The 27,650-nt window shown below is 38.5% G+C and overlaps 1 protein-coding gene across 2 annotated transcripts in view; it reads right to left on the reverse strand.

The window, feature by feature from the left end:
- arhgap9 (Rho GTPase activating protein 9) overlaps positions 1-27,650 on the reverse strand; it is a 49,516-nt gene that overhangs the window by 16,831 nt on the left and 5,035 nt on the right. The window contains exons 2-12 of one of the 2 annotated variants that reach the window (XM_062996634.1): positions 19,785-20,265; positions 17,944-18,257; positions 12,643-12,858; positions 10,666-10,755; positions 6,778-6,834; positions 3,387-3,551; positions 3,226-3,294; positions 2,793-2,854; positions 1,391-1,478; positions 1,203-1,298; positions 371-469 (exon numbers count right to left, since the gene is read on the reverse strand). In XM_062996634.1, the coding sequence (XP_062852704.1) occupies positions 371-469; positions 1,203-1,298; positions 1,391-1,478; positions 2,793-2,854; positions 3,226-3,294; positions 3,387-3,551; positions 6,778-6,834; positions 10,666-10,755; positions 12,643-12,858; positions 17,944-18,257; positions 19,785-20,169 (1,641 nt within the window). In that variant the 5' untranslated portion in view covers positions 20,170-20,265. Of the gene's footprint in view, positions 1-370; positions 470-1,202; positions 1,299-1,390; positions 1,479-2,792; positions 2,855-3,225; positions 3,295-3,386; positions 3,552-6,777; positions 6,835-10,665; positions 10,756-12,642; positions 12,859-17,943; positions 18,258-19,784; positions 20,266-27,650 lie in introns of those variants that run through there. The other variant, XM_062996633.1, reaches the window with a different exon arrangement.

Here is a 27,650-nt window from a genome sequence, read left to right on the forward strand (position 1 = left end):
CCACAAATATAATGTTTATCAATTTTAAAATTCTTTCACAACCAGTGGTGTTCATATGACTTTGTACCTGTGTCTATGAAAAGGGGGACATTTTAAACATTGTCTGTAACTTGCACTTGTAAAAATACATACAAGTACATTTTATTGTTCACAGTTGTCATGTATCATTAATATATTAAAAGTATTATTTCACATTTCATTCAAGGTATTGGAGATACACAGTTAAGGTGTGGTGAACAATATAATAATTATACAAATGTGATTTTGAATGCAACAGTGAAATAATTTTGAAAATTATAGGCAAAGGTACAGAGGTCTCTTTTGACTCAGTGTACAATATTAAACATGTCATTAATAAATATGAACTTACAAGTCTGTCAATGACTTTCTGTATGGTGATGTACCACTCTCTGATCAGACCATCAGTGTCTGATTGGAGTAGAAACTCGTTCCCAGTAACCGTCCTCAACTAAACACAGAAAGACACACATTACATGTACTGCTTTATTCGAAACCTTTTGTATGGAAGTAGGAAGTTAAAAGGGAACTAGCAGTAACAATACCAAGAACACTGAACATTTTCAGCCCAATGCTATAATGCAAATACAGACATTTTAAAAGCATTTAAGATTTTTATCTGCTAATAAACACATGTAGTGAAGTAAAAATCATATGTATAGACAGGGCTGAGCAGTAATTGTATACACTGGATTCATATTTGTAATATGAAAATGAAGTATTTGTGTTTGAGACACATTTTAAACAGATACATAATACAGTTACTGTATCATAAAGGCTTTTCACAAGATCTTAAAAATAGTAGAAATGATTGCCTATTTAATTGAAACAGTGGTTAGATAAAACGCCTTGGCTCAGAATCAGAGTTTCAAATCAACCGAAAAATATAATCTTGGTGAAAACTCTATTTATTATCTTATGATTAATAATATAATAATTCATTTACGGTTTTAACCTCTTTAAACCTACAAAACTAATGCATCATGAGCGCTCTACTCTATGCTCCAGGTAAGTGCAAAGTGTGTCACACATTATTTTACATAATATATTCTTAATAATGAACAATTATTGTTGCCCCCCCCCTTCCAAGCCCCAGAACCACCCCTCTTTGTAGCCTATATGGAAATACATTATTGAATACACTTAGAACAGAGTATTCAGAATTCAACAGTATATACTCTTACCTTAAAGACATTCTTCTTGCTGGACAGTTCATTGGCCCATTGCAGCTGAGCTCCTCTTAGATCTACACTACTCTCTGGGCAACTGTTACCCGGTTTCTGCACACAGATATAAACACAAACCAATACACAGATGAGATAAATTTGCTATAAATAAAATGAATGAGACCTTAAGCTGACAATTTTCTTACCCAGCTGTCAGAATTTTGAGTTTTAGGATCTTTGAAGAACATAAGACTGTTCCCCACCAACACCACCCAGGACAGGTTCCAGTTTTTCCTGCAGATCATAGTCACAGTTAGTGATTTATTAAATTCGGAAACACTTTTTTACATCAATGTTAGGTTATTGGTATGCAACTGGCAAAAATCCAGTGGGAATAGACAATTAATCCTCATCCAAAATTCTATAGTTGTGACAGATCTCAACATCACACAATGTTAAGGATTATATGATATACCAAATGACAATAGTTGTGGATCTTTATAACTTTATAAAATTTTTTAATGGTACTGTCCAGTTTTAACTTGTATTATGAAATATACAGTATAATTGTAGACATATTTTTTTATCTCTGCAAGTTCAAATGTGTTTTGGTACCAACTATAGCAGGGTCAGTGAATTGCCCCCTTTACATGAGTACGTTTTCCTAAGTATTAAACAGCATTTGACAGGATGAAAACTTTGTGTGAAGGACCCCTGAAGTTAAATAGCTGAGTAAACCAACACAGATATTTATCATCCTAGTACAATTGCTGGGTAAATACCAGACCAATATATATCTGATTTAGAAAAATAGGGTAACTGATTTAAAACATTACCACAGTTAAAAGTCAGCAAAAGTAAGCTTTAATATTGTTTGGATGTGTATATTTTTTCTAACATGTATATGGAAGAGGTCGGCAATGATTATAACACTGACAGGTAAAGCTTAATAGTACATGGACGTCATTTATTTGCAAGCACGTACCTATATAAAACACAATATCTGTTTCTCTAGTCACAGTTTTAGAGTGTATTAAAATTTAAAAAACCACTAAACTCTTATTCCATATGACATAGGGAATCTATAAATGCTACTTCATATAGGTTGTATATTACCTTAGATTGTTTGTACAGACCCTTTAAAAAGGATGAACACTTTATAATGACAATCTCTGCTGACATGGAGTTATTTCATTTGCCTTTTGTGTATATAATGATATTTACACTGGTAATAATAAGTAACCCACCTCATCATGTAAGACTAATACAGATAAAGACAAATATTAGCAAATGTTAATGATGAAATAAAAAATTGCTGTTTAAGACCCAGTAATGAATCAGTAAATAGCAGTCAAATGGGACTGAATGAACAGTAACTGACTTTAATACTATGTAGAATGATATGCATATAGCTAACACTGTATTTACTGTGTTGTTAATGTGTGAAAGGGCTGGTTAGTTAACCATACCATGTAAATTCTGCATGTGTGAAAAACACAAAACCGTGTCATTAACAGTAAAAAAAATCGTATTTACATGACTTCTGCCATTTTGTGAGTCAAAACATGGACTCAGGCTATGAATATTTGTCCTTCAACATAAACTCACCGTAGCTTTCTGCCTCCCTCGGCTATCTTGGTTTTATTAAGCAGACCTGCTTTTTCAAGCTCCTATATTGAAAGATAAATAACAGCATAAGTTTAGCAATCTGATGCAGCATGTATGAGGAAAGCTAAGGATAGAAAAGTCCCCTGCTTTCCTCAAATACAGAACAATGACCAAACTTCTCTATAAGCACTTAAATTATTAATAACTAATAGTTCACTTCACTGAAAAGACACTTACAGTGCTGTGAATTTTAGGTTTTATTGGGGGTTTATTCCACCCTATCACCCTGTATTACTAAGTTTGTAGTACACAGTGTAGCACATACAGTATTTAGCTGTAAACAGATAAAGAGTATTTACTCAGCTTGCAGATATATGGGGGTGTGCTAATGTGTAAGAGTTTGAACGTAAGTACAAATGTGTGCAGGTCTTACCGGGGTCACTCCATCACTATCCGGAGAGCTTTCAGACAAAGGTGACTCAACAACCACTTGGTACTCTGACTTTAAAAGAAGATAAACATTGCTATGTGCTATTAACAAGGCATGTTATGGTGATTGATATATGGTATGTATTTCTTTGTATTAAGCTATACCTTGCCATTTGAAGAGATCCTGTCTTTCTGTAGAGGAAGTATCATGGGGTAGGAGTAGTTGATGTGCTCTTTTTTCACTGTAATTGCAGAGTCTCGTCTCTGGGTATCAGCATTGCTGTAGGAGCTGGAATTGAGTGAGTCTGATGATGCTGCACACTGCATGGTCTAGATAGGGGAAAATAAATTCAGGATATTTCATTTTAGGATAGCTGTGCTTATCCACATCCAATTCCACTTTTTCAATTTAGTTTAGTACGTTAGTCGGTTTACTTAGTCGGTCAAATGTAATAGCCAGTGTGGAAGATTATTATCACATAGGGCTGGGTGACATGGTGATGTATACCACAGAAAAGGTCAATAATGACATGATTTAATAACTTTGTTTAAAAGACTTTGCTTTCATAATCTGCAATAACTGCAGGAAGGCAGTAGGAACAACAGTTGCACAGTGAATGATTTAAATTGATTGGACATACTTTGGAAAGGCACAACTGATACAATAAGAGTCCACAATTAACAATTCATCACCAGTGCAAAAACAAAGCCATTAAGTTAAACTAACTGTGGATCGCTGTAATTAAATTGTGGCTCTGCATAAATCATGACCACAATGGCCTCAACCATTTCTGATGTACGAGAAGATTGGGACAACCTTCAACATTTCGATAGTTGGCTGTCCAGTCAAACTGGATATCCAGGGAAGGAGGGCTTTCGTCAGAGAGGTGAGAACTTAAGAACTTAACAGTAACTCTGTAAGAACTCCAAATGTCCTGTGTTGAGATAGGAGAACATGTTGCAAAGGCAACAGCAGCACTACATAATTCAGGACTATATGGAAAATCAGCAACATGGTGGTAGTGGAAACCAAAGAATTGAGAAGGATTTCCACAGAATTATGGAGTGTGTCTTGGAGTTTGTTTCCTTTTGTAAACAGCACATATCTTATATCAGTCACTGGACAAAAAGCTTTGCTGTACAGGCCACTGAAACTGCTCAACACCAAAACTTATCAAACCATGTCTAGGTGGGTGCATAGGTGGCGCAGCGGTAAAACACGCTAGCACACCAGAGTTGACATCTCAAACTCATTGGTTTGAATCTCAGCTCTGCCATTCGGCAGGCTGGGCGCCTACTCAAACAACGATTGGCTGTTGTTTAAGGAGGGTGCCGGAGGGGATTCCTCATAAATGATGCAATTACGACCTCTGCTGGCTGATTGATGGTCCCTGCACGAGGGATAATGTGATCAGGGTGTGTCTCTCCTTACACACCTGCTATTTACTGTAAGCTGAGTCACATATGAACTCGCCTTGTGCAGGTGAAAAGGTGCAGTTGGCTACTGCACACGTGCTGGAGGGGGCGTGTGTTAGTCATGGCTCTCCTCAGTCTGGGTGGAGATCAACATCAGTAGAGAGAAAGTGCAATGCAATAGGGTGATTGGATACGACTAGATTGGGAGAAAAATGGTTGGGGGGGGATTGTCTTGGTTCAAACCATCAAACCATGGAGGTTACTTTGTAATCAGGGACAGAGTCATGCCTTAAAATACACCTGTTAACAAGTAGTGTGGTCATACACCAGAATTTAAAAATGTAAAGGGTATCCATATACTTTTTACATTAATGTATTTTAGTCTGGTAAAAAGCAGACTTAGATAACAATCAGGTCACATTGATTAATAATCCAGGCAATTCCAGTGGGTTCACTTACTTTTCCTTGCTTGTGCATATCAGCCATATGTGCTGACATGGGAATCTTTATTTACCAGGAAATTATTAGTTAAAAATGTATCTATTACTGAACAAGCATGTACTATTTAGTTCAGGGCTGTTATTATATTATATATTATTTCTACCCTTTCACAGTGGACTAAAACTCATCACCTCAAATGAAGTGTCATTTCTATTTTGTGCAGGAAAGGTTTGCATGATTAATTACACGCTAAGCAAACAGATTTTTTTTTTGTGCAGCCACATAAAGTCTCACTTTTTGTCTAGTGTCCACTCAGCTTTGTTCATCTAGCTCACAGTTTGCAGGATGATACTGTCACACAGGAGATAAAACCCTAGTGTGTCCATATGCTCCGGATTACAATCCCAGACAAAAAGCCCTTTTCCATCAGATAAGTACACACCAAAGTTCTGCTGTACCATAGCGATCAGCTACTAATGCCAACAATAAGGCTGAAATCATCAAATGGTGGCCATGTGTCGGATGACGCCTGCAAGAGAGTTTTCACTGGTGCCAAACCATGATTCAATACAGTATATTCTAATGTATATAGTATAGTATACACCAACCAGGCATAACATTATGACCGCGGACAGGTGAAGTGAATAACTCTGATTATCTCGACATCACGGCACCTGTTAGTGGGTGGAATAAATTAGGCAGCAAGTGAACATTTTATCCTTAAAGTTAATGTGTTAGAAGCAGGAAAAATGGGCAACCGTAAGGATTTGAGCGAGTTTGACAAGGGCCAAATTGTGATGGCTAGACGACTGGGTCAGAGCATCTCCATAACTGCAGCTCTTGTGGGGTGTTCTGCAGTGGTCAGTATCTATCAAAAGTGGTCCAAGGAAGGAACAGTGGTAAACCGGCAAAGGGTTATGGGCGGCCAAGGCTCATTGATGCATGTGGGGAGAGAAGGCTGGCCCGTGTGGTCCAATCCAACAGACGAGCTACTGTAGCTCAAACTGCTGAAGAAGTTAATGCTGGTTCTGACAGAAAGGTGTCAGAATACACAGTGCATAGTCGCAGGGCTGTTTTGGCAAAAGGGGGACCAACACAATCTTAGAAACGTGGTCAAATTGTTATGCCTCATCGGTGTATAGTATATGTATATACTAAGAACATAATGTGTCTTTTAGAAAATCAAATGAAATGATTTAATGTTTTGCATCGTGCTTCAGTATTACTGAAACTGCTTATCATATTAAAATAAGTACACTTATGTTGTCAGGAAAAGCTTTAATATAGTGCCTGCATCTTTATTAATTAACATTTGCTACTTTAAAATCTACATTCTAAATGCTGGTTTATGTTCATCTTACTGGTCTACATTACGGCCATGATTACTACATTACAATGTTTTTTTATTAATAAAGCACAAAGACTCGTTTACATGAAACTTCATGTGATATATATGTTAAATATAACACAACTTCACGTTACTTGTTCAAACTGCCACACCCCCTTCAATACAAAGCATATTTCTGCTCCACAAACAATCTTTACTTAAAAAGAAAAGTTGAACTCTAATATAAAGCTCTCTTATCCATTTGTAAAATAAAGATCATTTTAGAACTAGATCGCAGCTTTTGCTGTCGAATTTCTAGCAAACATGCCACAGCCAATCCAGGGCAGACAATATTAAAGTAGGTTGCCTCACCTGACTCAGCTGTCGAGCATTTGCATCCTGGGGAACGTAGGTAAAGTCAGGGCAGAACTGAGTGAGAAAGAGAGAGAGAGAGGACGAGAAAAGAGAAAGAGTAAAATAAGAACAAGGAAGGAGAGAATTTTGAGTATGAAAATCCCCAGGACACAGTGACTCACTTGCATGTACGTAAACACACACGTGTACACGCACACAATACCAACCAGCCTGATACACCCACCACAGAGACAAAACCCAAGATCTATTTAACATCAGCATGACAAAAAAATGCCCTACTAAACCTCATTCAGATTAATAAAAATGAAGAAATATTTTAAGTACAAGAACAGACTGAACACAAAGCAGCAACAAACCTGTCAGATCTCTGTATCAGATTTCAATTGGGAAGCTGTTGTGAAATGTTCACTTTAATGTTCACAGGTAAACTTGATATTATTCTAACATTGTAACTCTCTCTTTATGCCATGAGCGTTGTGAGCTGCTATGAGGCAGTTCCTGTGTGACAGCTGAGTTAACAGTCAAGAGTTTAGTTTCTTCCTGTTAGTAAAACACAAAAATCAAACTAAACTTACAGCACCAGATCTCTTCAATCTGCCCTCGGTTTATAATCCAGTAACTTCCAGCTCCGATTAATCCAGCGGAAAGTCTTGCTACTGACTACAGCTTCACAAACCATATATTCCAATCTGTTCCTCAGCTTCTTTTTTCTCACACTGTAATCCATTTGAAGCATAGCCCGAGCCGCTTTTGGTCAAATCTTTGAACTTCCTCAATTTTTAAAGGAAGGTGGCACAATCAGCATTTAACATATTTCTCTCTCTCTTGCAGCAGAACAAGCACAGAAAAATGCTATTAGTATTTACTATGTTTTAACTCCCTCTATCCAACTAACCCTGTTTTTCATGACATCTCAGGACATGGTGGACCTTTCAGGACATTTTGGACTAACCTAAAAAATGCTATTTAGTGCTGTATCTAAAATTAAGAATAAAAAAAAATGCAGCAGTCCATTCAAGCTTCTCCAAGGTAGAACTATCCATGTTTAATTTCAGTTCAGGATCTCTACATTAGCATCAATTTCATTTGTGGTGATAGATAACATAAAACACCCACAAATTAACACTACACACACAATCTAAAAATGCACACAAATTAGGACACATTACAGCTTTGTTTTGAGAAAAAAACATTGAGTGGCTTCTTGGTAGTGTGGGAACTGAATTCCTCTCCCTCTTACTTAGATTTATTAGGTCACCGAGCTTTAAAATGACTTTTGAAATGAAATGTCGTGGTTCTGAAATCATCACCACTTGTTGCTGGAGTGGATATTGTGCAAGGAAGAGTTCAAGCTGTGACAGGCAACGTAAGAACACATGAGTTTAAGAAATTCCCAGCTTACGTGTGTAACTGTTTCAGCATCACTTAAAACTAGACATACAGTACACATCTTTCTGTTAGATACTAATGTATTCTAGAGTTTTAATTTAAGAGTAAGTTCTGAAAGGTTTGATTTTGGGTGGAATTTTAGTGTGGCTCAGCCGCTGAAGGGGTTTGGCAGTGAGACACATTTTTGGCCACCAGAGAGGGCACAGAAGCACAGATGACTGACATGTCGGTATCTTTTAACTGATTGTCATTTGCGCCTCATTATCATTACTTTGCTTCAGGTGGGTGTTTATATATTTTACAGCTTCTCTTTTATAGCTTGGCCAGTTCCTCTGTCTGGTAAACCTGCTTTTCTCTGGGACCATGCTGGGCTCGGTCTGGTTCGGTTTTCTGCAGCCTTATGAAGCCAGCACACTTTGCATATTCTCATGGAACTCAGCTGGCATCATGGTAGTTTGGGGGGTGTCACATATAGAACTGCCCTGGATGAGCAAGCTGCCTCATAGGTGGTGTGATGACTGATTTTCTGAAGCGATCCCCACATAATAAAACCATGTTTTGTCAACCCCAGCTTGTGTTCAGGTTTCCCTAACTTTCTTTTTTTTCTGAGAATAGGTTTGCTGCAGACACCCAGAGCAGCCTCTGCCATATTGTGACATATTGTTCTCAGTTCTGTGCTATATCTGTTCTATCCACTTTCTCTGTTGCAGGCTGCGGATGTTTTCGTCTCTTTTATTTGTTACTTTGTTTCTGTTATTTTGGCCACCATATTTATTCATGTCAATCTTCTTTTTTTTAGTTGTTGTACCTAGATTAAATATCCTGCACTTGGATTCATTTTTAATTTTTTTAGGTGCGGGGCTTTACCTCACACTGACAGTAGCCAGATGTGACCCGCCCTGTTACAGGCATATACAGGATCTGTTTGAAAACCTAGGGAGCTGCCTTGCTGTCTACTGTCTACATAGGCAGCTGCCTAAGTAGAGAGGATTCTAATAAGTCATCGGTTTATAAGTCAGGTTATTCGGACGCGCTACTTAAACAGCAATTACAGCGATTACACCAGTTTTCGATTACTAAGCTAACTCAGTTAGCCTCATACCATTCAAACCAATGGGATGAGGCGGCACAACACACTAGCATGCCAACTAACGTCTCCCTCCGTGTCATTGACAAGCCCAAATCTGCAAATAAATGACACTTGTACATGTTTTTACAAATTAAAAATCAATGATAATTTATTTACATTTGAAAGGAACTCCGTTTATTGTTCCGCATTCGCCTGCCATTTTTGTAATTTTTTTGTGAGAAAAGTTATGCCGCACTGAATGCTGGGATTGCCTTCGCTGCTAAGGAAGCATCAAATGCCCCTGCCCCCTTGTTATTCAGTCCAAATACTGTTTAAATTTAGGGTACCTTACTAAGCAGCATTTAAGGCATCTAAGTCAAACATCCTTCTTCTCGGGAGCAAGCGTAGGATGATGTAAATGCTGTCTATGTAGAGAGCTCACTAGGTTTTCGAACTCACCCAATGTCTCATTAGAATGAGACCAAACTCATTCTGAATTTTTATAAGCAAATCTATTAATTTTGAAAGGGATCTTAGGAGAACTGCAGCAATTAAAATAAACTACATATTAAACCCTACTGCAAAACAGCAAACATTACATTTGCATTTCATACTAGCATTGCTTTGCAACAACTGTGTGGTGTTGATTAAACTCCTCTGGTGTTAAACAGTGAGTAGGATCTGTAAGTCTGTAGGTGTAGTCTACACCCAACTTTAATGCTGTTCATAGATTACTTTTCCAGAGATTATGGCTGCTCCATGAGACTACCAATTACCAATTTAGTCCTCTGTATTAGATCACCAAGGATAAAACTATGAGTAAAATAAATAAATAAATAAGTGAAGCTGGGAGGCTTAATTCCCTTTTACATTTGACTTTGCCTTCTGCTCTAATCTGTACCAGAGACAAGCACCCCAATCCTCAGGCAATCTGCTGTCAATCTAAAAGAGTGTGTGTGTGTGTGACAGTAAATGAACAAAATCAGAATATAAATTATTACAGCATCTAGAACTATTATCTAGAAAATGCTTTAACTGTTTCATTTCTAATTAGACTTTATTTAAAATAGTACTTTGTAGTTAGGACATTTATATAAAAATACAGATCCACACACTTTCAGTCTCAGTGACGTCATTATTAGGCTTGGTGTTTTATCCAAACCATAAACTTTGTTTTAATTACCCTTTAGTAGCCTTCCAAAATTCTAAAACTAAATGTTTACATTTAATATGTAGCTAAAATGTCAATGCAGTATGTAAATGCTTAATCTATTAATTTGGTACACTTAACTTTTTGTTTGCTCTTTGCATAAAAACACCTCACACTGTTAATTACTTATGAATGATTTAGCTATGTGTTTAGCCAAGCAAGGAAGATGTTAAACTATGGGTATTTACAGAGGATTCCACATATAGAACAGCTTTACCTTGTAGAATGCATTACTTCCTGAGTTCTGTAAAGGAAGTAACAGGTGGCTGGAGTCATGTGGGAAAGTCCCAACCTGCATAACACTGGCCTAAAACGAGACAATATGGGTAAAAGATACATAAACCACATTCAAGTAAACAGCATATTCTGATATCTAACATCTTAGTTACATTCCAAAGCACATATACTGAATACAATACCACTTGCAAGATTGCAAGTAGTATTCATGCCATTGCAGGAGGTTTAATTTATATTATTTAAAATGGTAGTATACAGTTTAGGACGCAGCCCTTGTGTCTGTCTTTAAATTAAAAGTTTAAAGCATTTTGTGCAAACTTCAAATGTAAAAATAAAATGTTACGCATTAATGTGACTTAAGACCAGGTGCAAGTTAAATGAGTTTTACCTTCCCCAACAGAAAGATATACAAGATTGATTAAAAAAATTAATGTAAATATACACTATGATAATGAAACACATGTTCTCCTACTACTTGGTAAAGTTTAGTTGTTTAATGTGGTTATTTAAAATCATTTTAAAATCCATTTAGTATAAATAAAACAGGTCTAGAATATCTTCATATTTTACTTTAATTAAAAATTATGCCACACTGTCCCACCATCTCACTCTTTTGGCTTTGTTTCAAACTCCATGCAACTGCACTTAATAGTCTAAGTAGTGCACTAACTGTGGTTTCGTTAGTTCTTTGACACCAGGTTGCACATATCAAACAACCTTAAAGTTTTAGCCTGTTGGCTAGAAAAGACTCACATGTTTGATTTTACCATTATTATATAATTAACCAAGGAAAGTATTTTATTTAATAGTAGCTTCACGGGGCGGCACGGTGGCTAAGTGGGTAGGACTGTCGCCTCACAGCAAGAAGGTCCTGGGTTTGATCCCCAGGTGGGGAGGTCCAGGTCCTTTTTGTGTGGAGTTTGCATGTTCTCCCTGTGTCTGGGTGGGTTTCCTCCAGGAGCTCCGGTTTTCCTTCCACAGTCAACATGCAGTCAGGTTAATTGGAGACACTGAATTGCCCTATAGGTGAATGGGTTTCTGTGTTTGAGTGTGTATGTGTGTCTGCCCTGCGATGGACTGGCGCCCCATCTAGGGTGTTACTGTGTGCCTTGCGCCCATTGAAAAGCTGGGATAGGCTCCAGCACCACCCGCAACCCTGATTGGATAAGCGGCTGCGAGTGAGTAGCTTCATGTCTTAGAATATGTTATTTGACATCAACATTTTAGCTAATATCAAAGAAACTGGCAGCTTGTGGCATGTTAGCTTAGCAGCTTTGAGCCTTGGGTAGAAATGAGCAGAAATATCAGTCTAATTCATCTGCCAGTAGATAAACATTGAAAAATATACCACAACAACTGTGGCATTATATAGGTATCCTAAGGAAACAGCAAGCAGGCTGATTAAATAGTTGTTTGCCTACTAGCCAGTGCTGGAGTTTAAAACATGTTGTTGTAAATCATAGCCTAATAGCCAACAATTGATGAGCTAATTGTTACTCACATAAACAACAGGTACAAACTAGTGAAATTTCAGAATTTTAGTTTTGATTTGCTTGTTTATATCATTAGAGTTTTATTTCATAGAAGAAAAACGTCTTTATGCACTTGGCTAATGTTCATAGCTAGCATAGCTTGACCAATTTGAAATTGAGTAAATCCAATCTTGCTACTGGAAAATAAACTTACATCTTGGCTACATAAAGCCAACCGAAATCTGATTATTGACTTATTAATAATATTGACTATTTATTAACAACCGTAGATCACTGCACTAGAATACATGTTAGCTGAACAAGTATTGCCTTTTTGTTTAGCATGTATCCACTTACTTAGAACAATCAAAACATGCTTATTCATAATTAGTAATTTCCTCAGATCATTAGTGTTATGTTTAGTACATTACATATATTTGATGTGATGTTTGATGTGTTTGGAACTAAATGAAGTGAGTGGTTACCATATTTTTGGTATGATCACTTTGGCGAGCTTTACGTGGTGGCTTCCATGAGCGCTCCTTCGTAACAGTGTTGACATAGTAAAACCGGCCTGTAGCAGGGTCTTTATATTGTTCCCACAACTGCAGCACCTGCAAAGGCTTCTGGAATGGCTGTGGATTAGGGGGTTCAGACCACTGCTTACGTCTCTGCTCCAGTGAATTTGGGGAGCAGTTGTTCTGAGAAGAAAGTTGAGTAAATTGTTAGAAAACAGAACAAGCACTGTAGATTACAAGCAGTGCTAGGTTATTGTTCATATACTATAAATAGCTGTTGACAAATTGAAGTGAAAATCCTATTAATACATAAATAATGAAACATAATGAATGCTGTTGCTTAAGGGGCATTTTACTAGCATGGTTTAGGTCCACTTGTCTCTGTGGAGACAATCAGCAGCCTGTGACACGTAAAAGTGAGACCCACCATTCCCTTTTTTAGGCTTAAAATAACTTTACTATTAATACACTGGTATAAACAGCAAGGTCAGCTTTAGATCACTTTTGTTCTTTATTGTGGACCAGTGACAAAAAGACTGGAAACCACTGTCGTAAAAGGAGGGGTTACTTATGGTTTGATAACTATGAAAATACTGGTGTTTAAACTTGAAAAGTATGGGACATTTGGGACAAACAATCAGACACCTGCATCATAAAACCTCAGTTAAGGCAATATCTTTTGTAAAAAAAAAAATAGTGTTCCATTCTTTTCATCATGGTTATTATGTCTCAGGTTTTATGGGGTCAGTACTTTAAAGTTCCCCTTTTTATCTCTAGAAAGTATTTGGGGTTTATATAAACCTTTCCTGTCATATAAACAAAAATCAAAGTACCTGGAGTTTGCTAAACACTACTGGGACTTTGACTGGAACCATGTAAAATTAAGCATTTTGGAAATAAACACTGGTGGGTTAGATGTAAAATGAAGGATGATTATACTGAAGGACCTCATGCCCACTGTTAAGTATGATAGAAGGTTCTGGGACTGTTTTTCTTCCAAAGGCCTGGGAACCTTGTTAGAGTATATGGAATCATGGACTCCATGAAATACCAGGACATTATCTAGTAACTCAAAGTCTACCTTCCTCTGCCAAGAAACTAAAAAAAACATTTAAATCATCATTGGAGGACAATGATCTAAAACACATGACCAGATCAATGCTAAAATGATTTACTAAACACAAAATCAAGCTTCTGCCATCGGCATCTCATGCTTAGAATCTTAAGTTAGCTTTTGTAATTAACTGTTCGCTACCAACTTTGCTTATTATGTATATTCTGAATACTGAATAAACTAGTTATGATGTTTATGTTAATCTTACTGTTTTATATAACTGATATGTTCACTATGTAATGCTGTTTTTTTTTTTTTTTGTTAATATTTTTTCCCCTTTTTTCCCCAAATTTTTATCCCCCAGTCTAGTCGTGTCCAATTACCCTGAATGCGTCCTCTTTACTGATTCGACCCTTCACTGCTGACTGAGGACGCCTCTAAACTGACATATGCCCCCTCCGGTACGCACAGTCAGTACAGATAGTGCATTTTTCACCCGCACGAGTTGACTTCATATACTTGACAGGCACTGTGCATGGAGGGCCACACCCCCATCAGCATTATTTCTCAGCCCTGTGCAGGCACCATCAGTCAGCCAGTAGGGGCCGCAGTTGCACCAGCTATGAGGACCTATGATCCGACTTTTTACCCCTAACCCTGAACAACAGCCAATCGTTGTTCATACTGCTGCCCAGCCTAGTCAGAGAGGCAGAGCTGAGGTTTGATACGATGCATTCGAAACCCCAACTCTGGTGAGCTAGCGTACTTTACCGCTGCGCCACCTGAGCGGCTTGTAATGCTGTTTTTAATCAATAATTAATATGTTGTCAACTAATAATAGTTGGTTAAAAGAAATTGGCAAAATTAAAATTACTAATACAATAATAATAATAATTATAACAATAATAAAAGTAACAATTATAATTATAATTATAATATATAATTTTGAGACAAAACCAAAGGAAACCAAATTGTAGGTAGACAAGAAATAAAAGCAAAGCAGTGTGTGTAAGGAGACCGTCAGTCAATAAATCCTTCGAAAACCTGCACACAGAAAAACCCAAATAATGCAACAGGGGTAAAAATCTGTGAAGCTTATGTCACCCCAGGCATGTTAGCACTCAATGACTGAAATGTATTCAGGTTCTTTTCCTCCAGAGTGACAGCCTACATACATCTGTGCATAGTTGAATCATTTGGCTAGGGAAGCGCAAGTACACAGAATTGAGTTAAATAACTTTACATAGTGTGGGTGCTGCAAAGCACCAAGGATTATAAACCTTGCCTATAATCCATGTGAAGATGTTCTTCCAACATCTTTGTTGGTTTTCTCTGGGTACCCAGATTTCCTCCCACATTCCAATCAGAACAATCAGAAATTGGACCTGTATATGAGAGTGGGTATGTCCAGCAAAGGTTCTGTTCAGTGTTTATTACTGCACTGCTGGTCTTTTGGATAGGACTGGACCCAGCAAAGCCCTGATTAGGTTGAATTGATTCTAAAGACCAAGACTTTGGGAAGGACCAATTCTGTCTGCAAATGTAATACTACCAGTCCCCAGCAGATGGCTGCTTTCTGACACCAACAGCAGCAAATGTTCATAATAAATAAAATAACTGACAAGACGAGCTGTTTACAGTTAAAATGATTTTTATTAGAAACTTTATGTAAGTACTGCTGTCACATTCTCAGCCACCTTAAACTGCGAAGCTTTGTGACAGCTCAGTCAGGGCTAGTAAGGTTGTAATGCACTTCCTCCGTCTCAAAAAACGTCAAGCTGAGGTATTCATTTAAGTTTCAGTACACATATTCCGTGTCTGATGCATCACTCGTATGTCACTTCAAAATCCGTTCAGAATGAAAAACTGTTGTGGTTTCAACGTTTTTCCATTGCTGCCATCTTTGTTCATTATAAAAGTGTGTGAGTGTCTACACTGAACATGTGTGATAAAATAACATGCAGTGTGGGCCAAAATTTTAAAATTTTGCAAGCTTTTTTTCTAAATTTAATAAAATGTTTTATTACAATTCATACAATCAGCATCACAAACTGAGTGAAAGAAATCTTGAAGAAATGTGTGCATACACGTTATAAACTTCTCACAATGACTGTAGACAAAGTTCAAACCCAGGTCCCCAGAACCCTGTGCAGTTGCTAAACCTCAGCTTCAGTATCTGAGTGCTGATTTGCAAAGTCTTACTTAAATCTTTTTAGGGTTTAACTACTATACTTGATTTGGTATCAGTCAAACTAAAACTCAAAATAAATCCTAACACTGTAACACAGATGAAGAAGTGACTCAGAAATCAGCGTAGTACAAATTGATCACTGGTACATTTCATATTGGTACAAATCAGTACATTGAGTTTCCAGGGACCTCATCTTACTCTAAAATACAGTATGTAGTATTATAGTGTTGTAGTATGTAGTTTTTTTACTCTTAATCTGATATGTTAAATCTCATTTTCTTTTTTGTTTCTGACCTATTGTTCGTTCATTCACCAACACGCTCACACACAATACAACCTATGGGTAATTTTGCATGTCTTGGGGAAAAGTGAGAACATTACCCAGATTAAATCCACATAGATACAGAAAAAAACATGCCAAAGACAACATACAGAGGTACAATTCATACCCAAGTACAGACGACCCATATTGCTGAGTAGAACCCACTTTATCAGCCATGCAACCATGCTACTTAGTTCTCAATAAAACCATGATTAAATTAAAAATTGCAACTTCTCCTCTGTCATGACTAATATGTTATGTTAAAAATACTCTATATTACCAGAAACTGTCACACTGAGAAGCTGATATTTAAAATATTATCCTGAATAGAAATTGGAGAAGCTATACAAATATAAACCACATTAAGATTGTTCACTGAGACCTTGTGGTAACCAATGTGTCTAAGCGCGTGTGCACACTATTTTGGGAAAAGAGAAGTTTGTGGCCTAAATGTAGATGTGATACATGATTACGCAGCTTAGACTTGCTAACAGCAAAAATGTGTGATAATTTAGACTTGCAACCTGTAATCTGGTGGCTAATTGCTATTGTTACATGTTAGCAATATTAGCCAAGTAACTGCAGCATGCCAGTAAACATTTCTTGGCTGAATGACTATAATAACTGTGTAAATAAATGATAGTCGAAATTTAATGATACATTGTTTGATGTGGAATTATTCATATATAAAAAAATAAAAATAAAATGGAAAAGAAATTTAAAAATGCTGTTGCTATGAATCACATCACCACATCTCTACATGCACCCACCTGTCATTATGTCTAGGTACTTTTTCATATAAACTGTGTGTAAATCTTCCTTTAGTCTTTTATCAGTGGTCTCTTTCTGATCACAGGATGCTGTTGCCCTTATATTTTTGCAACATCTGATACACGTTTAGATACACCTGATACTCTCATACCAGTACCCCATGTTATTTCCATGTTTGTGTCATCGCAATGCTGAGAATTATCCACCACCCAAATAACATCTGGCACTGGGGGTCCTATGGGGGTCCCTTTTGACTGATAAATGGGGTACATAGAGGGTACATTATATATACATTCATATATAAATCTAATTCCAGGTTGTAACACCACAAAATAAATTACATGAATTAAACTGTATACTGGAAAGAAATAAGCTAAATAATAGGCTGTCATACAGAGATTTTTTTTTTAGTTTATTTATGCATTTTCTCCTCTTTTTCTCCTGATTTAGCGTAGTCAATTTGTCTTATGCTGCTGGGGATCCCTGATTGCATTTGAGAAGGGTATATAGCTGCTCACGCTTCCTCAGACACGTGGGCAGTCCTAGCGGACCCTTTCTTTTCGCCCATGCACTCTGCACAGACGCCGTTATCTGCTAATCAGGGTCCTTGAAAAGAGTTTGAAGACCCCACACACATAGTCCAGTCATCCCACCCTAGCCGAAACTGCTGAAGGCAGTGCCGATTATGCCCGCTAGATGGCACCCAGCCGACCGAGGGCAATGCCGAGTTTCGAACAGAGGAGTTCAGAATCTCTGAGCTGGTGTTCTAGCGGAATATTTTTTATGTAAAATCAGACATCAGATTATTCTCTACATCTAATGCCAGTCTACCCAGTGGTGTAAAAGATGTGGCAGTTATTATTATATACTTATAATACCTAATTATTAATCACAAACTTACATATGTGAGTGTGGTAGTGTGCATGTTACCTTGATGGTTCCATCTGTGTGCTTGATTGTGGTGCTTGCCACATCCCACTGGCTGAAGGACTTTGTGACGATGGATGGGTTTGGCCTGGTGATGTGAATTTCCGTGTATGGGTTCTGTGGCAAGTTACTGGAGCTCCTGCTACGATGCATGAGGCAACCTGGGGCAATGAAGTCACTGGACGGAAGGGTGGAGAAGGATGAGAGAGGCATTGTGGAGAGATGTCCGCTTGGCGAGCCTCGTTCTTTTTGTTTGTCCTTAAATGCAAAATTTTTGTTTAGGTCCTCCATGGAACGGCATAATGTTTTGGTAGGTGCTGACCAGTGGGGAAAAAAAAGAGAAATGTAATTTCAAACACAAACAAACTAGAAAAGAAAATCTTTAATCATTCACTTTACTCCCAAACACACAGACAAGACCATCATGACCAGCTTTTGTAGTAAAGAGCAGTCTACTCAACAACATAAGAGCAGTAAACAGAGGAGCCAGCTTCCAGCAGCTGTAAAACACTAAGTCAACATGTCTGGGTGTCTTCTGTGGTATTCAAATCAGCAGGCTTCCAGTTCCTGTCCAATATCCCATCCCACTGATTCACTGCCACTCAACAACCTGAACTGAGTGAAGTTTGATTTGTTGTGATCATCAAAATAACTTCAAGTTAAACCTTACTATTAGCAAAAATTCTAACTGATTTACTGAATTATTCATTTATTATTTACAATGCACATTCTGAACATTGCCCTGAACATAAAAGGAAAGCTAATAGTCGTCAATATGGAAAATCGACCAAACTGGAAGTCAATTATTTTTATTTTACACATGTGATCTGGAGATTGTGTGTCTTGCATATCTTTATGTTACTGGGACTCTAAAATCTAATTAATTTATTTTACCAGATTTAAATTTCACAATGTAGTTTCTGCTAGGGAATACTAGGGAAATTGAAGATCAAATGCCAGAAGACAAAAGCAAGAATGTGTTGGGACAAAATTAGTGTGATATCTAGCTCACAATAAATATGAATGATTCTAAGACACTTAAAAGCTCTTACTTAAAACCTAGATAAACCCTCAAAAGAATATGGAGGTCAAACATGGTAACCTTATAAAAAAAATATCAGTACTTGAGTGGGGCAGCAGTCTGCCCACCACCACTGAGATACGGGTTCGAATCTCAGTGGTGCTATCAGCCAGCTTGGTGTCCACATAGACATGATTGGTCTGTCCACAGTATTCCTGCCTTGCACCCAGAGTTTCCCAATGGAACCAAGATAAATAGTTGATAAAAATAAAATAAAATATAAATAAGAGGCACCCAGGTGGTGCAGCGGGATATTGGCCACCGTGTCGGCTAAGTGGGGAAATGACCGGACTAAGTGGGTGGGGTCTTCCAATGCTGTGCAAGAACTCTGGTTAGCAGATAAAGGAGTCTGTGCAGAAGCACAGGTGTAAAGAAGGGGTCCGCTGGGACTGCGCATGTGTCAGAGAAGCAGGATACCCTCCTCGAACGCAATCAGGGATCCACAGTAGCAATAAAACAAATTGACTACGCTAAATCAGGAGAAAAAGGGAGAAAATGCATAAATCTATATTTTTAAAAAAGAAAATGTAAATAAGGTCAACTTTTTTAAAAACAATTTTCAATATTACTAAAGTGGGGGTCAGGCAACCAAAAAAAAATATACAGAACTTTCTACACTACCAAATTAATAACTAAGTTGTTTTATGTATATTTCATGAAAAAGTTTTTTTTAGAAAATGTTTTTATTAAGTACAGATTTGCACCTTTCAAACCAATTGTGTCTTTTCTTTGCATGTAACTGTTGAAATATAAGTGCACATACCTGAGTATTGTATTTGAGAACAGGGATTGAGTGACGCACAAGCCACCAGCATCTTGCCGCTAGGTGCCCCTGCTGTTTGGATGTTGCTATGTGGTGACTGCAACGTATTGACTGGCACCTCGATGACATAGGTGGCCGGCACAAAAAATGGCTTAGCCTTCACGCCCACGCCGAGTCTTCGAACCTGCCACCAGTCAGCGTTCGTCTTACTTAGCAAGAGGAAGCGCTCCCCCTCCTGTATGGAGATAACTCGCCCATTCGCGCCACGGTACGAGTAGTCATACTGGGCCTCCAGGACTACAAGACCTCCTGTAACTGATTGTTTGGCAGTTGGAAGGCTGTGGGTGGAGCTTGTCATGTTCTGATGCCAGCTGTTTGAAAACATGACTCTTAGTTGCACCAGGTGAAAAGGCCAATGCCACTGCAGCAGCTAGGACTGTTGGGTCGTGGGTGGAGACAGTGTGATGCCCACTGTGCCATGCTGTAAAACAAAGGGAAGGAAAGGATGTTAGTACATGCCAGGACACAAGGACAAAGAAATAACTTTTAGTATTTTTGCTGACAAACTAGATCATTTTGTAAATATAAACAAAGTTTAAATTTGATGCCTACAACACTCGACTTGGGAAATTGAGCAAAATAAAAGTATATAGTTTAATCATTTATACCATTTACCAACACTTTGAACTCATGCATGTGTTTTAGCCATAACAATTGCTACCAAGTGTAATAAATGGAAATTATATGCTTCCATCTTTGCAGCAACTGTTTAAGGAAGGCCATTTTCAGTTCCAGCATGACTTTGCCGCTGTGCACAAAGGTCTTGAAGAAATGAGACATGAAGAAAAGCTTGGTTTAAAAAACTCCAGTGATCTGAGAGTTCTGACCTTAGCCCCACTGAACAGCTTAGGAATGAACTGGAACATCAATTGAGGCTTTCTTGACCAACATCAGTGCACAGCCATACAAATGCTCTTTTGACTGAATGGCACAAATTCCCACAGACTTATTTCAAAGGACAATGGTAGCCTAGTGAGTAGAGCTTTGAGCTGTCGATTGGAAGATTGTCGGTTCAAATCCAGCCTCTGCTATGCAGCCACTGTTGGGCCGTTGAGCAAGGTTCTTAACCTTGCGCTCTGACAGCAGCTTCCAAACAAGCTGTATGTATGACAAATAAATTTGTTGATGAAATAGGATGTCCAACAAGCTCATGGTCAGGTGTCCATATACAGTGTATCACAAAAGTGAGTACACCCCTCACATTTCTGCAAATATTTTATTATATCTTTTCATGGGACAACACTATAGAAATAAAACTTGGATGTAACTTAGAGTAGTCAGTGTACAACTTGTATAGCAGTGTAGATTTACTGTCTTCTAAAAATAACTCAACACACAGCCATTAATGTCTAAATAGCTGGCAACATAAGTGAGTACACCCCACAGTGAACATGTCCAAATTGTGCCCAAAGTGTCAATATTTTGTGTGACCACCATTATTATCCAGCACTGCCTTAACCCTCCTGGGCATGGAATTCACCAGAGCTGCACAGGTTGCTACTGGAATCCTCTTCCACTCCTCCATGATGACATCACGGAGCTGGTGGATGTTAGACACCTTGAACTCCTGCACCTTCCACTTGAGGATGCGCCACAGGTGCTCAATTGGGTTTAGTCCATCACCTTTACCTTCAGCTTCCTCAGCAAGGCAGTTGTCATCTTGGAGGTTGTGTTTGGGGTCGTTATCCTGTTGGAAAACTGCCATGAGGCCCAGTTTTCGAAGGGAGGGGATCATGCTCTGTTTCAGAATGTCACAGTACATGTTGGAATTCATGTTTCCCTCAATGAACTGCAGCTCCCCAGTGCCAGCAACACTCATGCAGCCCAAGACCATGATGCTACCACCACCATGCTTGACTGTAGGCAAGATACAGTTGTCTTGGTACTTCTCACCAGGGCGCCGCCACACATGCTGGACACCATCTGAGCCAAACAAGTTTATCTTGGTCTCGTCAGACCACAGGGCATTCCAGTAATCCATGTTCTTGGACTGCTTGTCTTCAGCAAACTGTTTGCAGGCTTTCTTGTGCGTCAGCTTCCTTCTGGGATGACGACCATGCAGACCGAGTTGATGCAGTGTGCGGCGTACGGTCTGAGCACTGACAGGCTGACCTCCCACGTCTTCAACCTCTGCAGCAATGCTGGCAGCACTCATGTGTCTATGTTTTAAAGCCAACCTCTGGATATGACGCCGAACACGTGGACTCAACTTCTTTGGTCGACCCTGGCGAAGCCTGTTCCGAGTGGAACCTGTCCTGGAAAACCGCTGTATGACCTTGGCCACCATGCTGTAGCTCAGTTTCAGGGTGTTAGCAATCTTCTTATAGCCTAGGCCATCTTTGTGGAGAGCAACAATTCTATTTCTCACATCCTCAGAGAGTTCTTTGCCATGAGGTGCCATGTTGAATATCCAGTGGCCAGTATGAGAGAATTGTCCCAAAACACCAAATTTAACAGCCCTGCTCCCCATTTACACCTGGGACCTTGACACATGACACCAGGGAGGGACAACGACACATTTGGGCACAATTTGGACATGTTCACTGTGGGGTGTACTCACTTATGTTGCCAGCTATTTAGACATTAATGGCTGTGTGTTGAGTTATTTTCAGAAGACAGTAAATTTACACTGCTATACAAGCTGTACACTGACTACTCTAAGTTATATCCAAGTTTCATGTCTATAGTGTTGTCCCATGAAAAGATATAATGAAATATTTGCAGAAATGTGAGGGGTGTACTCACTTTTGTGATACACTGTAGTGTAGTAGTTTTGGCCATATAGTGTATGAATGACAATAAATTCTTTTGAATTTGTACTTTAATTACAGGTCTTTTACACTTAAGCCTGAATTGAAGATTAACATCAAGACCAGTGGTTCTCAACCTTTTTATTAAAACCAGCATCACAGGCCACACACAGACAAACATATAGGAATAAGAGGCAGGCAACCTCCATGTGTCAAGGGCCACAAAGCTGAATTAATTGATGTGTAACTTATGGAAGAACAGCTTGCTTACCCACGGTAAATAAAACCACAGCCCTGCCTGGTGGCTGCATCACGTGTCTGTGTGTGTAAACGTGTTTGTGTATATGGGTCGGGTAAAGGAGGCTTTGATAATCCTTACTGCAGAATGCTGTGGTTTAGTGATGCTTATATGGTTTAATTTAAAGGTCTTTCTTTTAGCATATGGAGCACATGTGCAGTCTTACACCCAGAAATGACATACACAGTATTATAACAGCTCCTATTGTGAAGTAGAACATGAATGCTAAAGTGAGTCCAGCGGTGTGAAAATCTAAATGCCCCCTTTTTGATGGACTCTCTTAATGCATACTGAATTGTATGTTCAGAAAAACAACAACAACAACTTGTAAAACAATTCCTTCATTTATTTGTCCTATTCAGGGTCGTGGTGGGCATGATTCACTGGGCAAAAGGCAGAAAACACCATAGACATACACACATTCACACCCAGGGTAATTTTGGTAGCACCAATGTACCTGACTGCATGTCTTTGGACTGTGAGAGGAAACCAGAGCTCCTAGAGGAAACACATGGATACAGGGAGAACAGGGAAACTCCACACAGAAAGTTCATTTGTTTGTTTATTAGGATTTTAACGTCATATTTTATACTTTGGTTACATTCATGACAGGAACGGTAGTTACTCATTACACAAGGTTCATCAGTTCACAAGTTTATATCAAACACAGTCATGGACAATTTTGTGTCTCCAATTCACCTCACTTGCATGTCTTTGGACTGTGGGAGGAAACCGGAGCACCCGGAGTAAACCCACGTAGACACGGGGAGAACATGCAAACTCCACACAAAAAGGACCCGAACCTCCCCACCTGGGGATCGAACCCAGGACCTTCTTGCTGTGAGGCGACAGTGCTACCCACTTAGCCACAGTGCCACCCCCACACAGAAAGAACCTGAACCACTCCACCTGGGAATCAAACCTAGGAGCTTCTTGCTGTAAGACAACAGTGCTACCCACAGAGCCATCATGTCACCCTAAAACAGTTTATTTAAGTAACAAAGTTATCAAACAACCAAATCACCCGTGAAAAAGGAAAACAGGCTCTGAACTTCACAACTGGTTACTTCACCTTTAGCTGCCTTCTGTTATTTCCACATCACAATAGAGAAATTTCAACCCACTTCTCTTTGCTAGTCTGCTTTAAATCACGAATCTGCTCAAGTGAGTGATGAAAACTGCTCAATTTAGGTCTTGCATTTATATTTTCAGCATTTAGCAGACGCTTTTATCCAAAGTGACTTACAGTATTGTGACAGTACACTGTCTATGCAATTGAGAGTAGAGGACCTTGCTCAAGGGCCCAACAGTAGGAACCTGGCAGTGGTGGGGCTTGAATCTGCGACCTTTGGTCCAGTATCTCAACTCACTAGGCTACAACTGCCCTTGCCACAGCAGCCAAGCCAAGCTGTTGTTTGGGCCTCTATAATTTTAACCATTCAGGTGTAAATGTGATTTTGTGTGTTAAATAATTGCTCTGCTGCTTGACCCATATATACCTCAGTTTTATTTTATGAACAGATGACCTTACATTAATTCTAAGAATTTTCAGAGAGAACATGGAATTCATCATTGCCTCTATAATGAACAGGTATTAAGGCATCAGAAACCTCATACCAGCATCGGACTATTATTTTTGTAATGAATTGATGCTTTTGTTTTTGTAGAAGGTAATTGCTTGACTGTTGTAGTTTGAGATTAGTAAGACTTAGAAATACTTATAAATACTTTACAGAGCTTGTTAAGATCAAGTCTTGCTTTGTTTAATTAAATAACATTGCCTATTAAATAAATGAATTATTTCCCAGGCCACCCAAGGAGGAGTCTGGTTCCTCTCAGTTTCTTTCTGTAATTTTAAGAGAGTTTTTTTTTTACACTGTCACCCTCAACTTGTTCAACAGAGGTTTTTGCTCTGTCGGTCCTGGATTCTGTAAAGTTGCTTTGAGACAATGTCTATTTTTAAAAAAAACTGACTTGACTAAATATGATTAACTGGTTGTTTAAGTAACCTAGTTGCAGTAAGTTTTCACTATTTTATTCATTAGGATTTTAACGTCATGCTTTACACTCAATGTCAAACACCACCACGGTAAATTTTGTTTCTCCAATTCACCTAACTAACATGTCTTTGGACTCTGGGAGGAAACTGGAGCTTCTGGAGAGAACCCACAGAGACACAGGGAGAACATTCAGATTTCACACTGAAAGGACCCAGACCTTCTTGCTTCAGCTTGGTGAGGAAATGCTACCCACCGAGCCACTCTGTCACCCCAAGTTTTCACAAAGGTAACATACACACTGAGTGAATTTGTTCCTTAAATGAATAAAATGAAGTTTTACATAAAGGTGTTTTAGCTATGTAAACTTTAAGGCAACAACTTGAATCAAACATTGATGCACAAAATGCTTTGAGAATTTTCAACCTATATCAGTTCATTATTGAGTGAGAAGGTCTATTGAATCAAAATGCTACTGTTTCTACAGGAAATGAATAGAACTGTGTAAAGAGAGCACATGTGCAGAAAACAGGAAACCACATGTTTAAGATCACCAAAGTCCAATAGGCAGAGAGCGAGCTGCAAAGTGACATCGTTATCTAAGCCCTGGCTTAACATATATGCAAACTAACTCTCGCCAACACCAGCATGTATTAGTAGCCTGCAGGCACACATATACACACACACACACGCACATGCCTAAACAGACACACATGCATAAAAACACACACACACACACGCGCGCGCGCACACACACACACACACACACATACAAGCTTATATGCTGGCTGGGGCCATACATTGTGGGAAGAAGTCTTTAACCACCTTTGTTATTTAATGTACTTTCAGTGCACAAACCCACAACAAATTTACCCACAACAGACTTCAAAAAAGTAGAAACAAAAAGAACTTTCAAGCACTGATATATGTTTAAAAAAGCAAACAAATAACAAATGTAGCAATAGCAAGTTCTACATCATATCAAGCATTTCTTACAGCCAAGGCAGGTAGGGATGTCAATGATTGGCCAGTTAACCGACAAAGAAGTCGAAGTTTGAATTGATGCTTTCAGTTAAAAATGGGGACCTACATTTAAACTCATTTTTAACAGCTGATGCTTGATTCCCATTGAGAGTGGAGACAAGAGTCTGTGCTGAGTAAAAACATCCATTTGAGACACACTCTTACCCACCCTCAGTGTGCATGTGCCAGCTCTATGTAGAGTCACATTCAGAGATTGTGCAACTGGATTTACATCATCTAATAAAAATGTTGCAACGGCAAGTTCTACATCAACTCTCTATAAGCAGTATAGCCCACATCAAGCATTTTATACAGCCAAGGCAGGTAGGGATGTCAATGATTGGCCAGTTAACCGATAACTGACAAAGAAGTCGCAGTTCGCATTAATGCTTTCCGTTAGAAATGGGGACCGACATTTAAATTCATTTTCAACAGCTGATGCTTGATTTCCATTGAGAGTGGAGATACAGTCTGTGCAGAGTAAAAACATCAATTTGAAACACACTCTTACCCACCCTCAGTGCACATGTGTCAGCTCTGTGTACAGTCACATTTAGAGATTGTGCAACTGGATTTACATCATCTAATAAAAATGTAGCAACAGCAAGTTCTACATCAACTGCCAGCTCTGTGTACAGTCACATTTAGAGATTGTGTAACTGCATTTACATAATCTAAACAATATACAAAGTCACAATTTGGTATTAAAATCACAAACATTGAAGCCAGTTTGCATCAATATGGTGTCTTGTAACCACCTTAGAAATAAAAGGGCATTCATTATTTAGATAAATAAAAGATAAGCACAAATACAGTATTTTATTTTTTAAAGAGAAATAACAAAAGGAAACTTTGTCATAATTTGTCTTCAATTTCATTTTGTTTAAAAAAAATGGGGAAAAATGGTATCGTAAACCCAGTATCATGAATCGTATCGCATCGTGGATAGAGTGTATCGTTACATCCCTATAACTTGGTAAACAATACTGTGAAATTCCACCTGCCTTGTGTTTCCAATTTACACAAGGACATAAACATTTTGCAGTAATTACACAAATAAATGTACACTTTGCAAGATGTTAATTATGACAATTAACTACACAGAAACAAGCACTCCACAGATTCACACAGAATACAGAAAGCAGTGTGCACACAAACAGACCAATCAATTCCCTCGCCATTTCATTACTGTGCATTAACCTAAAGTCACCCTAGTGCTAAATTACCAAACTGTGTAATTAACTCTCCTCTATTGACTGCACTCTATCTCACCGGATGTGAGGGGGTGGGGTGGGAGGATTAAGGACAGACCGCTAATAAAATGATCTGAATCTCTGAACCCACAGCAGAGTGGAAAGTTATATCTCTTAAGTTTATTAAAAAAAAGTGAACTAGGAGCTAGAAATGAGGACGAGGTTTTGATCCTAGTGTGAGAATCTAGTTATACAAATTTATACAAATACATTCCATCCTTTCTCAGCCCTCTGCAGCAAAAAGGTCTGTAACAGTAAATCATGGAAGCAGAGAGACACGAGTTCAATACACAGACACAACAGGCTATTACAACCAGCCATGAGCATTGCAAGAGATGAAAGTGGGCAGGTCGACAGTGCAAATGTAATTACACAAAAAGTGATGAGCAACTCAAGTTTAAAGCATAATGTGCCATTTCTCTCCAGTCACTTCTACACCTGGCCTCACGGTTTGAGAGGCTGTACATATCATCTCTGTTTGAGAT

Source organism: Trichomycterus rosablanca, chromosome 6, assembly GCF_030014385.1.
Source record: "Trichomycterus rosablanca isolate fTriRos1 chromosome 6, fTriRos1.hap1, whole genome shotgun sequence".
NCBI classification, from domain to species: domain Eukaryota; kingdom Metazoa; phylum Chordata; class Actinopteri; order Siluriformes; family Trichomycteridae; genus Trichomycterus; species Trichomycterus rosablanca.